This window comes from Sprattus sprattus (assembly GCF_963457725.1).
Source record: "Sprattus sprattus genome assembly, chromosome: 7".
In the NCBI taxonomy this organism is placed as follows: Eukaryota; Metazoa; Chordata; class Actinopteri; order Clupeiformes; family Clupeidae; genus Sprattus; species Sprattus sprattus.
Genome location: NC_137926.1, coordinates 27,592,898 through 27,608,513, shown reverse-complemented (window position 1 = coordinate 27,608,513; position 15,616 = coordinate 27,592,898). Strand labels below are relative to the sequence as shown.

General features: G+C 46.3%; 1 protein-coding gene across 1 annotated transcript in view; it reads right to left on the bottom strand.

Annotated features, from left to right (window-relative positions):
* Positions 1–12,314, bottom strand: part of nav2b (neuron navigator 2b) — a gene marked incomplete at both ends in the record, with an annotated part of 64,883 nt that extends 52,569 nt beyond the window's left edge. Inside the window, 7 exons of the mRNA XM_080841653.1 lie at positions 4,985–5,121; positions 5,618–5,686; positions 6,197–6,431; positions 6,814–6,886; positions 7,453–7,505; positions 7,958–8,075; positions 12,081–12,314. Of these exons, the coding sequence (XP_080697779.1) occupies positions 4,985–5,121; positions 5,618–5,686; positions 6,197–6,431; positions 6,814–6,886; positions 7,453–7,505; positions 7,958–8,075; positions 12,081–12,314 (919 nt within the window). The remainder of the gene's footprint in view (positions 1–4,984; positions 5,122–5,617; positions 5,687–6,196; positions 6,432–6,813; positions 6,887–7,452; positions 7,506–7,957; positions 8,076–12,080) is intronic.
* Between the last annotated feature and the right edge of the window lie 3,302 nt (positions 12,315–15,616).

The following is a 15,616-nucleotide window of genomic DNA, read 5'->3' as shown; positions in this document are numbered from 1 at the left end:
CTGTTATGAGAGGACAAACACTGTGTGAGGTAGAACATTCTTTTTATTATAGTATGTATTACGACGGAGTGAAATACACATGGTGCAGATATTCAAAGCAAACACAGGGTCAATGTGCACTTACGGAATGCAGCCATTATGGGAGACGAGTTCAATTGTACTGTGCAATATCAGACAGGCATGCAAGCAGGAGACAGAGAATAGTCAAATACTAAAAGAGCACACTTTGTATTGTGCAGCCTGTCTTCAATGTAACCAAGTACAGAACATAGCCTAAAACTAGGATCAGAGTTAGGATTAGGTTTAGGAACATGTTAGTATTTTGTAGTGTGTTGTAGTGTGTAGTGTCCTGCTGTATAAAGTTCACTAGAATGGTACCCTGCACTCAATGGTCTGGTTAACATTAAACAAAGTCTACAAAAAGTGTACAAGGAGAGAGCTATTGGTTGTAAAGAGTCTCTACGTCTCACCCACCTCTATATCTGATAAGCAACCATCCACAGAAATCCAGTTCTCAATATCCAGATCCAAATCCAACATGAAGGCTCCCTTAACCAGAGCGCACACCATCTCTAAGGTGAGCTAGGTGCTCTAATGCCAGGGAGGGTAAGAGAGGAAACATAACTGCCTCAAGTTGAAATTTAAATCCAAACTGCCAGGGGAGAGGGAGAGACGTTGTGTGTGTGTGTGTGTGTGTGTGGGTGTGGGTGTGTGTGTGTGTGTGGGTGTGTGTGTGTGTGTGAGTGTTTTTAGAGAGTGCCCAGGCACAGTGCCTTGCTGAGTAAATCAAAGCCTGGCTGTTCTGCACTGACCTCACACAGCTGCCTATAACACCAAACCCACCCACCCCTAAACCTAATCCCTCTCACCCCCTCACACCAGACCTCACACAACAAATACACTCTTAAGAAAGTTATGACAACGCAGTAGGAACAGCTTGGATGATCAGAGTTAGTCTCACTGTAAATCCACACCATACACAAACACACACACACACACACACATACACACACACACACACAGCATTAGCCCTAACCAAGAATTTAAATTGAGGGCCATATCTGAAGTATCATCATGGTTACCACGGCTGGTTTGCCTTTTGACTGCTGCAGTCATTTATTTTCTCAAATTTGAGCTTGCAAAAGCAAATACTATTTGCAACATTTTATCCTACCAACTACATGGACCAATTAACAAATTTGACCAGATTACACACAAGTGTGACCAAAATCTTTGGTGTCTTTTGTGGCACGCACACATTCAAATAGGATTGCTGGTTATAATTACAAAGCAATGGCGATGCCAATTAGCCTCAGTAACCACAGTAACTGGGTCAAATTATCAATGCACTTTGAATAAACAAGCAACGGCCACACACTCTTCTGGCTTCCCCGATTTCAGGGCAAATGAGCAGAAGAAGAGTTCACAGCTTAGAGATACACGCCGCAGAGACAACTTTCACAAGATAGACAAGCAAAAAACAAAAAAAAGCTTGGTTTGGGGACCACCAAGCCAACTCCAGTGAGACAAACTACGGCGGTAACTTTATCCACCACATGGCAGCGCTTTTCTCTACACCACATGTTACCATTTTTCTCTCAACACTTCTGTTTTATGATGGACAATTAACATTTCTTTTGGAGAGGGGAGCAGACAAATGAGCCTGGAGTGAAAGCGCCGGTCCCCAGGGAACCACTGAGGTCTGGGCTGACGACATCCACTGTAGGGTCTCCATCCACATCACACTGTGAGAGGTCCTGCCACCAACAAACTTACAGATAAAAGCCTTTGAGGCGTTTAAATGTGTTGTTCACGTCATCAATATACGTGAAAGGTATCAAAGGATTTCTATGTGGATTGGCACGTTGTCGTCACTAAACTGAAACTGAAATAGCAAGTTCTTTTTGCTAAAAAGATGGCAAAAAGATGACCTGAATCAAGTTTATCACTCATGTACTGTGAACACATATGGTTCAAATGTCAGTGTGCCTTTTCTTACAAGAGGTAGACAAACAGTTTCTGGGTTAGTTTATTCAATAAAGGCTAAACAGAGGGACGAATAAGACGACAGTAAATGTGTCCACGCTGCTCATCTGTCCCACAAACACCCCAGAGAGGACCATTTGAGGGGACGAGTCAGATGAGCGGCACTTGAGAAGTCTGAATCGCTCCCCTACGCTCCCCTGAGATCTAAGGACGCCACCGTGAATGAAGGACAGAAATCGCGTCTCCTTTGTGCGTGTTTAAGCGAGGTGGACAGTTCCCTCCCGTTGTTCTCGCGCTGCCACAGAACAGTATAAAAGTCCCCCTCACATGAATAAACACCAATAAAAATCATGGCTGCGGAGAGGCAGAGCAACCATTCATGGTCTAGCAGCAGAGAGGCGAAGCCACAGAGGCCAAGTCTGTCCAAACACGGGGTCTAACCAGTAGTCTGCACTCTTGCACCGGCATATGCACAACAGTCTCCAGTCCTCTCTGGCTCACTATAAAACACAGCACGACAATAACTAGTCCAGAGAGAGAGTGTATAATGTTATAGTGAGTTCATATTTTTGGTTGGTTTTTCCAACTTTATACAACTTTTTCCAATTGTCTGTGAATTATACTTTAACACTGAATTGGAGAAGAAATCAAAAAACAACCTCAGCAGTAAAACATAACCTGGCATAACCTGGAAGATCGAAGCACAGACACGAAAAGAAGGCAAAGAAAGGAGAAACACAGACCTGAGGGAGGGTGAGGTTTGGAAAGGCATTCGTGATGAGACCCGGCTGCGATCTAACCCCTCCTCACCTGTGCTATGTATCCTCCAGCTCCTGCTCCTATCCCTGTCCTTCCCCTTACCTCTCCCTCTCCCTCTCCCTCTCCCTCTCCCTCTCTCGATCCCCAAATCCGTGCTGGTAGGCGAGGGAGATCGATGGCAGCCCCTCCCCGTGCCAATCACTCTGCTGGTGACTATGTACACTATGTGTGTGTGTCTAATTAGGTCAAATGTGCCAATAGTGACTGCAGTGTCCAGCACACGTTTGGTGTTGCAGGAGGGAGAGACACATACTCACCCACTATAGACACAAATCCCCAAAAGGTGCCTCTGCAAGCTCAAATTAAGATTTGTCCTCGTGGGTTGCAAGGTTCCGTGTCCTTCATGGCTCTCAGCAGCTGAGAGTGTTCAGTGTTTCTAAACGTTTCTCCTGTTCTCCCTCACACACAGGCGAAAGCACACTCACTAACCTTGCTAACTCTCTCCCCAAAGTATTTAACTCACAAAAGCGCTCATTATTTCCCCCTTTTCGCCACTCTTCCCTCTCTTTCTCTCTCCATCTCTGTCCCTTTCTCTTCCCTCTCTCTCTCTCACCACAAGTACACTAATTAGAGCTAAATCAATGCACAGTGAATGCCTCGTCACACAGCATACCACAACCAGCAGACAGGGGCTGCCAGTTAACCCGAACTGCACGTTATCCGTCTGTCTCTCTCTCTCTCACACACACACAAACATACATATACACGCACACAAAAACACATGCACATGCACACACACACACACACACACACACACACACACACACACACACACACACACACACACACACACACACACACACACACACACACACACACACACACACACACACACACACACACACAAACCAAGGGATAGTAAACTATGTACAGCTGATGTTTCTAGAATCTAGCGAGACCAAAGGAAATCTCTACAAATCCTTTTACAGGATATGGAAGAGAAAGAGTGAAATCTAATGCATTCTGCTCTGACCAGTGTCCTTCACCACCACGTCATAATCAAAAACAAAGTCTGGAGAGGTACATCATAATTACACTACAATTATAGCGTGTCAGATCAGGGATACACGCTTGGTGCCATAATGCAGCCTTTGTTTTGTCAGACAGTATGACAAATTCTAGCTGTACAACATAATAAGTAGAACTGGTGCAAACAAAAAGGTCTACTGCTAAAGAGTCTGTTAGCACTTGCTGGTTTTACTTAATCCAGTGAGAACATTCCAACAAACACAAAGATTTATCCACAAAAGACACTGGGAGCTGACCAGTGACCCACTATGATGCGTACAGAGCTTTCCCGCAATTTAGAATTACACCTCCTTTCCAAACATTCCAGAAAAAAGGAATTCTGTTCGACCTCTTCAACGGAATTCCTGTCAATAAAACACTACATGATTTCATGCCTCATTATAAATGCAGACAGAACAGCAGTCCCAAACACACACGGCACAGATGTTCTAATTCAAGGGAATTTTAATCAAGTTAAGATGAAAAGGTCATATCCCAGTCTTTCTGCCACGGCCACAGTATTCCTTTTCATGTAAATTAATGACCCTCTGATTGCCACGTCTGTAGGTTGGGTCTGTGAGTGGCTGCTTGGGGAGTACCAGCCATGCTGTTCCCTGGTGGTACAACTCTGTTAACGTGCTTCTAATAGCGCCTCTGTTGACAGTCCAGTCCGTCCGGATGAATCACACTCTCACACCGCGGACAGCTGGCTCTGTGGCCACTAACGTTACCTCCCCCTGTGTTCCTGAACAGATCGTACATTTCACACAGAGGTTCAGACTCACACACACTCTGCACAGACTCACACACATACATTCACATACAGGCACATTTACAAACAAACACACACACACACACACACACACACACACACACACACACACACACACACACACACACACACACACACACGCACACACACATACACACACGCACACACATACACACACATGCATATACAGACACACATAAATATTAAATCCTCATTTATTAATACTGAGCTATTCACATCTGTGCCTTTGTAAATGTTGACATATTAGCCATGCTAGGCATACACATGTGTATGTGGATCAACCTCAACCCTACACCAGTCACTTCTGCCCCCATGAGAGTTAAGTTGGGTGGGGTCTTCCGTGTTGTCAGGTTAGGCCCACACCCGTGGTTCCCTCACCTCTGTCATGGCTGGCGGGGGTGCTGAAGAGGGAGGGCCTGGCCTTGTCATAGTGGTTGAAGCTCTGGCTGCGGCGGCTGCCTGCACCGCTGGTCCCCCGGAGCTTCCCTTCACTGACCCTTGCCGGGCCAGGTAGCCTGGAGTAAAGCCAAAAAGACAGAAATCAGCCTTCTTCTTTCTTAACCCTTGTGTGACCTCAACTCTCCATTCATCTCTCTTCTTCAATGTAAACATATGGTAGAATATTGATATATGACAGCTTGTTCCCCGTTTGTCTGGGCTGTGAATTCAGCAGGTTAATGTCCACATAAGTAAACAGACAGTACTCACATAACCTCTAAAATTATCATCAGCCAACTTCTTGCTTCACAATCGTCCATATTATCATTAACTGTTTAACTGAATATTATTATTGACTTCCGTGTGTAAGCATATCTGCAGCTTTAAGCAAAAATATAGGGGTAGACTATATAAGTAACTCTGATAGACCAGCAGGGGGCAGTACCGCATCAGGTTACACCAATGAGCCTAACAACACCAAAGGAGCACACGTCAAGGGCTACTCTGAGGTGAAATCAGCACAAGACGGGAGACTTCACAGAAAATGAAACAAGGTAGGATGAGAGGGCTGACCTAGAGGTCTTTCTCTGAGCGACAGATAGCTTGGGCCGCTTAGTTTGAGTGCAGTCCTTGGATAAACGACTGAAGGAGAAAAAGAACCACAGACAGGAAGAGAGAGGAAAGACAGGGGTGAGAGGACAGAGAAAGTCACTTCAGGCTGAAAGAGTGCAGGTACCGTCAACATGCACATTTGAGAAAATGAGATTTGGATGAAGAAACATTCAGAGCTAGTCCGGGAGAAGACATGCCTTGGTCTAAAATAGAACCACAGAGAAACAGGCCCAAGGAAGAAACAGGAGAATTACAGGGATGGTGAGGCTTGCCGTGAAAGTCATAAGTACATGCTTTACTGTAACATACATAACAAGATTTTTCATGGTAACGCTTTCATTGGCCTTCACAACCACAAGCTCAAATCCATGAACAACGCTTGCCAAATAAGTGTACATACTGAAACAATATCGAAAGTTCAAAGGGTACACCAGTAAAATTCTGGAACATTTTGGATCTTATGGATTCTTATGGTATTTGCTTCTTCTGTTTTCCATCCATCATAATAAGCACAGTGATCAACTTGAGACAAGGCTGCACCTGGATGTCATGTCTGTCTGAGCTTTCAGAGTGGGGCTGGTTGGGCTCTGGGAGCCGTGGATGGGGCAAGGGCCTCCATTCAGAGGCTGGGCAGCATGGGTGAGAGGCTGCCTGGCAGTGCTGTGTGGACGCTGGGTCTGAGCAGTAGCCTTCAGGGCCTGGTGCTCCTGTTGCTTAAACCGTGACAAGTTGAAGAACAGACCAAGGATGGCTTTCAGATTCCCATTACGTATCTCTGTAGAACAAATAGGTCGTTAGGGAGACAGATTTAAACATATGAGATTGCACTAGTATTTATGCTTTTATAGTATTTATGTCCACATTTAGAGACTATAGTATAGGCTTACTACTAAAAACTACAAATGACAAATGAGCAGGAGCACAGACAGAACCAGAATGATCTCAGGTGTTCTGTGAGGCAAAAGGATCAAGCATGACATTCTTATCCAAAAATAATGCCCCACAGTCTCCTACTTTACTTTCTTTTTCAAGAGACGTTAAGGAGCAGTTTCAAACTCTGCGGACATGTCTGTAGCCGAATGACATCTCCTAGCTGACAGGCCGATGCACCTCTAAATAAAACTGTAGAGCAACAGTGAACCAGTGCCAACACCTACCCTCTGCACACAGTCCCTTAATGTTCACCCCTTTGGCAGCCAGAAAACCAAGACAGGTCTCGATGTTTTCAATCTGAGGAGGAAAAGGACACACGGCCGTGTCAAAAGTTGACACAAGGCTGAGGAAAGAACGATAATTCACATCCAGGGATGGAGGGGGGGGGGGGGGGGGAAGGGGAATTGTTGTGTTAGGGACAAGCGTGATAATCGTAATCAATCTGTGAAAATACCCAAAAATAAAAACTCGGTATCAAAGCCATCCAGTGGGCACAGTATATTCTGGGCTCCATACTCCCGCTCAGCTGAGTAAATGACTGAGGGAGAGGACCCCGACCAGCAGTGGGGGGGGGGGGGGGGGAGGCAGATGGCACTCTGTTGGGCGCCATACCATTAAAAACATCCTGCCAGCATGCCCACTGTGCTCAAAGGCCTTACTGTAAATAAAACAGGACTCCGTGAAGCAAACAGTGATCTGACAGGGCAAATAGCAGCTGTCAATGCGGTACAGTAACATAAGAGGCCAAAGGTGACCGGACCTTGGAGAGCACAGCGCTTTGACCGGACGTCTGCATGATCTTATGCCTTTGACACGTCGTGATGAAGTCCAAGAGTTTGACTACAGCTAAATATGTGACCTACCATTTGAGAGCGGCTCTGTGGGTATCCATTGATGTGTTGAATCTTCTCATTAGCTAGAAGAGATCGAAAGGAAGAGAAAAGAAAATAATTCTTCAGTAGGTTGTGGATACAATTACATACGGTATACTTTGTTTAATATATTCATCCATTGGATCTGGTGCCAGTATAACTGAATTTGGTATCAATTCAATAACAGCTTTCTCTATTTCCCTCTCTCTCTCTCTCTCTCTCTCTCTCTCTCTCTCTCAGAGAGGAGAAGAAAATAACAGTGGGCATTACATTGGAAAAGGAAACTCAATTTGAATCCAGTAACAAATGCTCCCCGAAAAAGAAGCACATTCACAGTTATCCAAACAACGTCAAAGTGTCTACATACTTAAATGCTCAGATGAGGTGCCACGTACAAATACTAAGTTCCTGTCTAGAAAAGAAAATGTCAAATAGAAACGGAAAATCCCTCAACACTGAAGCATCTGACTGTGAGGTCTGAGTGGAGAGTTCTTACCCACAACCTGGATGATCTCAGCCAGCAGCACCCCGTCCGCCACGTCCTGCTGCAGGTCCCTTATGAGGCGCCTGTGGCCAGATTTAGCCAAGTAGTGGTTTGCCCAGTCCGTGTAAATCTGTTTCAAACAGACGAGACAAGAGACCCTGCAGTCAACACCAACACTTCCTTCTTCACACACACACACTTACACACACACACACAAACACACTCACACACACACACACACAGAAGTGTAGACAAGGATGATGTCAGACTGGTAAAGTGCAAATACAACTTGCTTTTCCAGGACCTGCCATCTCCCCTTTCCTCTCTTTCAAATTCGGGCCACTGAGCACGAGTGAGGCTCTGCGTGGCATTAAGAGCCAGGGAGCCGCAGCCACGGCAACAGCAGCAGCAGAGGCCCTCTCAATGGGACACGCAGAATGACATCACAGATTAAGATAGAAACACACTTCACCATCACCCCACCACCACTGCCCCCCCCCCCCCCACCCCCACGAGCACTCTGGCGTGCTGCTCAGCGTAGTCTGAAGTAGTAATCCAGAGATCACTGCGGGTAATTGGCCCCTTCATTCTGACATTTCCTTGCAGCCTGGTAGGCAGTGGGCAGTTCCAGGGCAGAGTGGTTAGAGGATTAAGGGACTGAGAGGAGGGACAGAGAACCTCAGAGGGCCCTCACGCTACAGGAACTTTCTCACAAAAACCTGGACGGGAGGAAGGGAGAGAGTATCCCAGGGGATCACCCTTGACGCCATACATCAGGGAGCATTCTGATAGAGAATTCTGCTCCGTAGATTTCAGCATGTCTACAGACATCCAATTAACCGGGCTGAATTCCTCTCAACTGACATATGAAGGTAGATGGATAGATGGATGGATGGATGGATGGATGGATGGATGGATGGATGGATGGATGGATAGATAGAGACCTTTCATCAAAACAAACAGGGGAAGTACTATAGAGAGATGCACTGGTGCCCCCATACAGGCTCTGTGTTCTGCATGATGTGGCCTGCTGGTCTCCCATTAAATGTGAATGCCCATTGGTGGCAAGGAGGTCAAGAGGAAGCTGTGAGGGGGTTTTCTTTTTTGGGAGAGGGGGGGGGGGGGGGGGGGGGGGGGTGCTACAACCCCACCATCTGCAGTGTCTCAGAGAGGGCAAAAGCAAAGAAATTGACAGCGTAAACTTTGTAAAGATTATCACAGATTAAATGTCAACAATTTGCCCGCACATCTGGCTGGCAGTAGAAACTGGTTCATGTTTTTGTAGAGCTTCTGTATTTTGAAAAGAGAGCAATGTTGGAAAGATGGGTCAAAAAAAGTCAAAGGGTCTACTCCTAGTGGATTGAAACGTCTTTTCCTAGTGGATTGATTCAGATAATAATGATGATGAAAATATCAGGATTAAAACATAATACTGCAGGACAAACCAAAGATTCCATGTCGACCAACAGTGTACATGGTCCACTGACAGACAATGGCCACATGTTTGAGTGAAACAACACTGGATTATCGTCTGAAACCATCCACACTTTGATCATGATAATTTCTTTGAATCTTTACATATTCTTTACATTTAAATATCTAGAGCACAGATCTGCCTCTTCACATACATGGCATTTATGATTGTGTTTGTGTCCGTCACTACCACTAGGTGGCGATCGTATCTATGTAAGTGGTTCCACATCCCCATCACTAATGTGTCAGCGGGCAAGAGGTCAGCTATGGAAATCGTGTAAAAGTGGAGGAGAGACGAAACATTAATCCTAAGTCACTGACCCTAGGTGCTGCGACTGTGGAGCGCCCTTTGCACCTTGACAGATCCCTTCTCCAAGCAACTGCCAGCAACAAACCGCACCCTCTCATTTCAGTATTTCTATCTCAGCATAAACAAGAAATCACAGCCTTACTGCATGTCCTGCACAGCTGTACTCCTAACATGCGCTCTATTGCAGTTCTCAGTCATCTATACCAGGCACTCTAAAAGCCTTTGTGCTACTGGTCTGAGAGGCCCAGGACTCACCCCACCCACAGACTCCCAGCAGCAGGCAGCAGCCGAGGGAGCCCTGCTCCGGCTCTAGACCTATGGGGCCTCTCTCCGCTGGCAGCCATGTGTTTGCTATAATAATCATGAGCTGCTGGCTGCTGTGGGCAGGTTTTACTTAGGCCTGTGGTAAAGGAGGTGGTTCCACTTGGCGGTGTTTCAAAGAGAGAGGCAAAAAGCTGCATCTTTGCATATGCATGTGTGTTGTGTGTGTGTGTGAGTGTGTGAGTGTGTGAGTGTGAGTGTGTGTGTGGGTGTAGTGCGCTGTTTGTTCATTTCTTAAGTGGCTGGTGAGGTGTGTAATGGAGAGTGAAGTACGCCTGGTCCCACCACCGCCTCTCAGCCCTGCTACATTCCCTCTCAGCTGAGAGCATACCGGGGCAGAGCAGGTGGTGGGGCCTGGTGGGGCCTCAGGGGTCGATTCAAACAGGGCTCAGGTCATCATGCACACTTCTGCATTAGGATCACATGAATCTGCACTGCTCTGCTCTCAGTAGCTCTGCTTTACTGGCCTGACCATCAGGACACTACCATGGAATCAAGTAATTAGTGGTGCAGTCACAGCTTACGGTCAAAACAAAAGCACAGGGCAGAAGATCTCACTGAAATCAAGACGCTCTTACAACAGCAGTTCAATCGTTTTTCTTTGTACATTTTTCCATTCATCTACGAGCATTTAGATGTTTGAAGACAGATTTAGCGTACTTTCACTTAGCCTGTTGAGAATATCACAACATAAACCAACAAGAATGACTAGTCAGTATGCTCAGACATAATAGAAGTCCATAAGAAATTTGACATTTTTATTTTTAAGGTAAATCTACTTGACCTGTCAACGTGAAGTTATCAATTAGAGACTGCTTTAGGCATCAGTTTCAGGGCCCACAGCACCAGTGATGCAATCCAAACCTCTGCAAAAGCAACAGCAAAACACCACAAGGAACTTTTTCTTCCTCAAGCACATCTTTCCAGTCTCCAATGCCAGGAAACTGAACTGGGATCCTTTTTTTTTTTTTTTTTTTAATGGGGGGACGAATTTTGCACTAGAACAACATTATTTTGTATTAGGCCTCGTGTCCCTCCTCCCGGAGCTAGGAGGGCCCTGGGCCATGGTGGGGAGGGGGGGGGGGGCACATATAGGCTCTCGAGCCCTGCATGCAGTGTGGTAGACCAGCCTCAAACTACAGCCCTGTAGAAAAACCACCGGCCACCGTGCACTAATGACAAGACCAGTGCCCGTCTTTCATCTACCCCACCACATGCAGCGGCCCCTGCCGCCACCACCACACCCCTCCCCCACCCCCCTCCTCCTCCTCTTTGGCTCCCAAGGGCCTCAGCTGGACCCACAGGGGGAAAGCCACAGCCAACAGCTCCCTCTGCTCACACCACGGCCGCCGCTGCTGCAGGGTTGTGTAGCTGGGACTTACCTTAGGCGAGCCACACTGGCTATAGACATGCCCTAGCATCTATCTGTGGTCGGACGCATTGCACCGTAATGGCTTGAGTCACAGAGAGCAGTAACTCCACTGTTTCACAGCTGCACCACAGTTTCAGGGCACTAAGGTGAAATCACACCCGTGCAAAAAAAAAAAAAATGTATTCATAAACCACAACAGGTGTAAATTCCACTGACTAGTGTAAATTCTTACTTTAGACCATGCTCACGGATACATATAGCCTAGTTTGAATCCACTAGCTACTTCAAATGGGCTATTTCAGTATTTCAACTGCTGTCCTACATTACTGAAATACAACTATATATGATGAAAATATATTTCATCCATTTCACTAAATAACCTAAGCATTACAGATATCAGAGCTATGCTGATAAACCAACATGCAAAAAGGCCATCAGCCACAGCACTCAAAAATGAATCTTCATACGGTATCAATATCAAATAAGCACAGGAACGGCTACCAATAACCCACTCAATGACAGTGACATAATGAGGACACAATGTAACAACCATCATAAATTTGCAAGCAAACTCTACTTAAGCGTAGCCAAATAATTCACAAAGCTAATAAGCCTGCTAACATAAACTTATCTGGAGAAGACCAAGGGCGTACTCTGACCTGAGGGTCCCCGGTGCTGCCTTTGGACGCGGGGCTTCTCTTCACCGGGGTGCCTGAGCCCAGGCTCTGATACCTCTGTAGGGTCCTGTGAGGGCTCTGACTGCCAAGCACAGCCTTGAGCTTGCTGACGGGTAGGGTGCCCGTTTTGGCCGGGTGCTGGGGAATGGGCAGGGCACTGTGTACCGGCTTGGGCAGTTCTGACTTCATCTTCGAGGCCACCAGAATGGCAGGCATCTTCCCTTGTTGCCGCTTTCCAAGCGCGTCTCCAAAACCACACACACACACACACACACACAGAGGCACAAATCTACTCACAAACCCCCATACGTACACACACACACACACACACACACACACACACACACACACACACACACACACACACACACTACTCTCCCAGCTTTCAAAAACAGAATCAGAACGACCACAACCACGGGTTCGAGTGGCTCAACAGCTGCAGCAAACCGACATAGGAGTGCACACACACTCCTAAACTTACACACTCACACACTCGCACTCATACACACGGAGCCCCGCTCTGAGGAACAAACACAATACACACACATCCAAAATCTACTGAAAGTTGGAGAAGCAGCTTCAAGAAAGTTCTTTCCAAATTAAAAGTTCCCACAGGCTCTTGTTTATGTTGCCTTCCTCTTCAAAGCTGCTCTGTTATTCATCCAGGACAGGACCAGGGCTGGTTCCTCCCTCCCACCTGCTCCCTCTTCTTTCCCTGTGCAGCTTTCCCTGACTGATCCACACACACACACAGACACACACACACACACACACACACACACGTCCCACTGTGGGGCAAAAAAAGCAGGGACTCCAGTCCCACAACAGGATCCAGGAACGACAGATAAAAGAGGAGCAACGAAGGCAAACAAACACAAAGAAAGAAAGAGTGCCAAGGCAGCGTGCCTCTGACGAGCGCAGACTTCAGGAGCGACCAGATTAGAAAGCCATGAGCCGTGAATAGCAGATGCTTCTTCTGGAGTGTGTGAGCGCGTGAGCGTGCGTGTGTGTGAGTGTGTGGAGGGGGGATGGACCTAAAGACTGGGCTAAAGACGGGTAGACGGCCTAATCAGACGTAGTAAGGGAAATCCTCCTCCTGCCCATTCTGCTCCAGCAGGCAGTCGATTCAGTGGGTCTAAGACACTGAGCTCTCCCAACTGGCTAGATTAATACTACCCAACCAACACATGAGAGCCTTACAGTCAAGTCCGTCTCTCGCTCTCTCCTTCCCTTTCTCCCTTTGTGCCCGGGGAAACAAAGTTACCATATAAAGAAGACTGAGACCATCATCTAACAGCGGTCAAGTGTGCTGCACTAATTGGCAACGTTCCCTGGATCAGGATAGGACGGTTGGTTGAGCTGATCTGATGTGTGTGTGTGTGTGTGTGTGTGTACGTGTGTGTGTGTACGTGTGTGTTTGTGTGTCTGCATCAATCCAGGAATCAGACCACCAGGGATCAGGTATATATTTATAGGACCATTTGACACACAATAACATCAGAATTAGTATTTGGATTTGGAGACTACTAAGACTTAAGAGTAAGGCAAAAGACTGGCACAACTGACATTGTTTGGAGGAGGAGCTGAGTGAGAGTGTCAAGTGTTTGTTTGCTTGGTTCACATAATCTAACGAGCCTGTGGAGGTCCGCTGAAGTTATTAACAGTGACTGCAGTCCGTGGCCATTCAAAGACAAAGTCACAGGTCAAAGAGAGCTGATAGTCTAAGCTATTTCCACACGGTGGGACATGTTATAGCTGCAATCCAATGGCTTGAGGCTCGACACCTAGTGTCATTCACAGTGCTTTAAAAAATAGAGGGCTCATCTGAATAGCTCAGGGAATCTCAACTTTGTGATGGGCAGGCTTGATTTAGGTGTATATTTCAAATTAATTTTCCTGATTTATCTAGTCCAACAGTTGTTTTAATTTTGCAATATAGCAACCACTTATGTTGTATAACTGTTTTTGTTGTTAATTATGATATCTAAAAGCAAAAAGAGTTAAATCAGTGTTGTGACTGCGGAGCCAATGGTTCAAATCATTGAAACAGCTTGTTTGGTTCAGTTGCGTGGCCCTACATAACATCTGGAATAGAAACAGTAAACATTCAGATTCAGACAACAGCAGATACCTACAAAGCCTTTCACTGAAAGAATTAGTTAATTTAACTCATTCTAGAGCTAGGTCACATGTCATACAACAGAACTTCCCTTAAGGGACTACAGCAGGCTAAAGGCTAAAGGGAGAAAGTCCACAAGCACCAAGTTCACAGTCTCCGCCTTGACCCCGCATGGCCGACACGCCATCGCCCATTCCCTTGACTCCATCTCTGGGTGTGAGGATAAGCCTGTTCCAGATGGTTGCCAGCTCTCTACAACATATCTGACACCTGCACAGCTCACCTCTCAATATGTTCCACTTGCACTGGCTGTCTCGCAAGAACCCTTCTGGGTTCAGTTTAAACGCTCGAGACAGCAATGGGTCACAGTTGTGGGGAGGGGTTAACCCAACCCTGCGGAGCTTATTCCTGGATTAGGGCAGCAGGAAAGCAAACATTAAACGTTTCGACAGGCAGCAGGGACGTGACTGTTTCGGATCTTTTTTTTAACCACGTCGACAAAATGAAAGTCGCCCACTTTGATTACCAGGCGTCCGATCCACTTAACAGGAGACAGTAATCTTGTTTGTGAGAATGAGGAATTATAAGGTGAAACTATGACAGAGTCTCAGCTCGGGAGGCTTCCCTTTTTTGACCCATCAAAAGCTTAGCTGCCTACCACTCAGGTGGGGTAATAAAGTTAACCTTGGCCAACCAAAGATGGGGCCAAGTGAGTTCAGATTCGGCGATCATGGCACCTCAACAGGGCACACTTATGCACACTAGCTTCGCTGGCACGACCTCACGGCTTGGAGAACATGCCCACGAGCTGTGAAAGCCTCTGTCTAACGAGGGGTGCGACAGGTTCTCCGGGGGACAACCACTTCACCAGATGTGGCCGTGATGTAGAGCAGAGCCCTTCACTTGAGCAAATCTCCACATAACGGCCTAATCACAGCCAGCTGCCACCTCTGGCTGTCATCACCATGCTCCCTGTACAAGAAACACCCTCACAGACACATCTGAAAACATGCCCACTGGCACGCTGGGTTTTCCAAACCAGACACACATGTACCTAACCACACACAATTTTAAAGGTGTTAAATTATGTATTTCTTGTCAAATTCAAACTCGTTTTACAGCTAAAATAATGATGGAATTCTGGATTCACAGTGGAAAGATATGGTTACTTATATTGAGTTACATTTTCTTGGCCCAGAGAGATGAACAAACATGTAGTTGTACTGCCTTTATACCATAAAGCAACTCTGTCTGAAAGGGCTAAAATTACTTTTTTTTAACAACAATCAATAAAATCACACTCAGCCTGCCAGATTCAAGGTGACTGGCATTCTTTGTCCAAGGGTTAACACTAGGTTAAAGACAATCTGTTGCAGTACGGTTTGATTTGAGGGTTAGT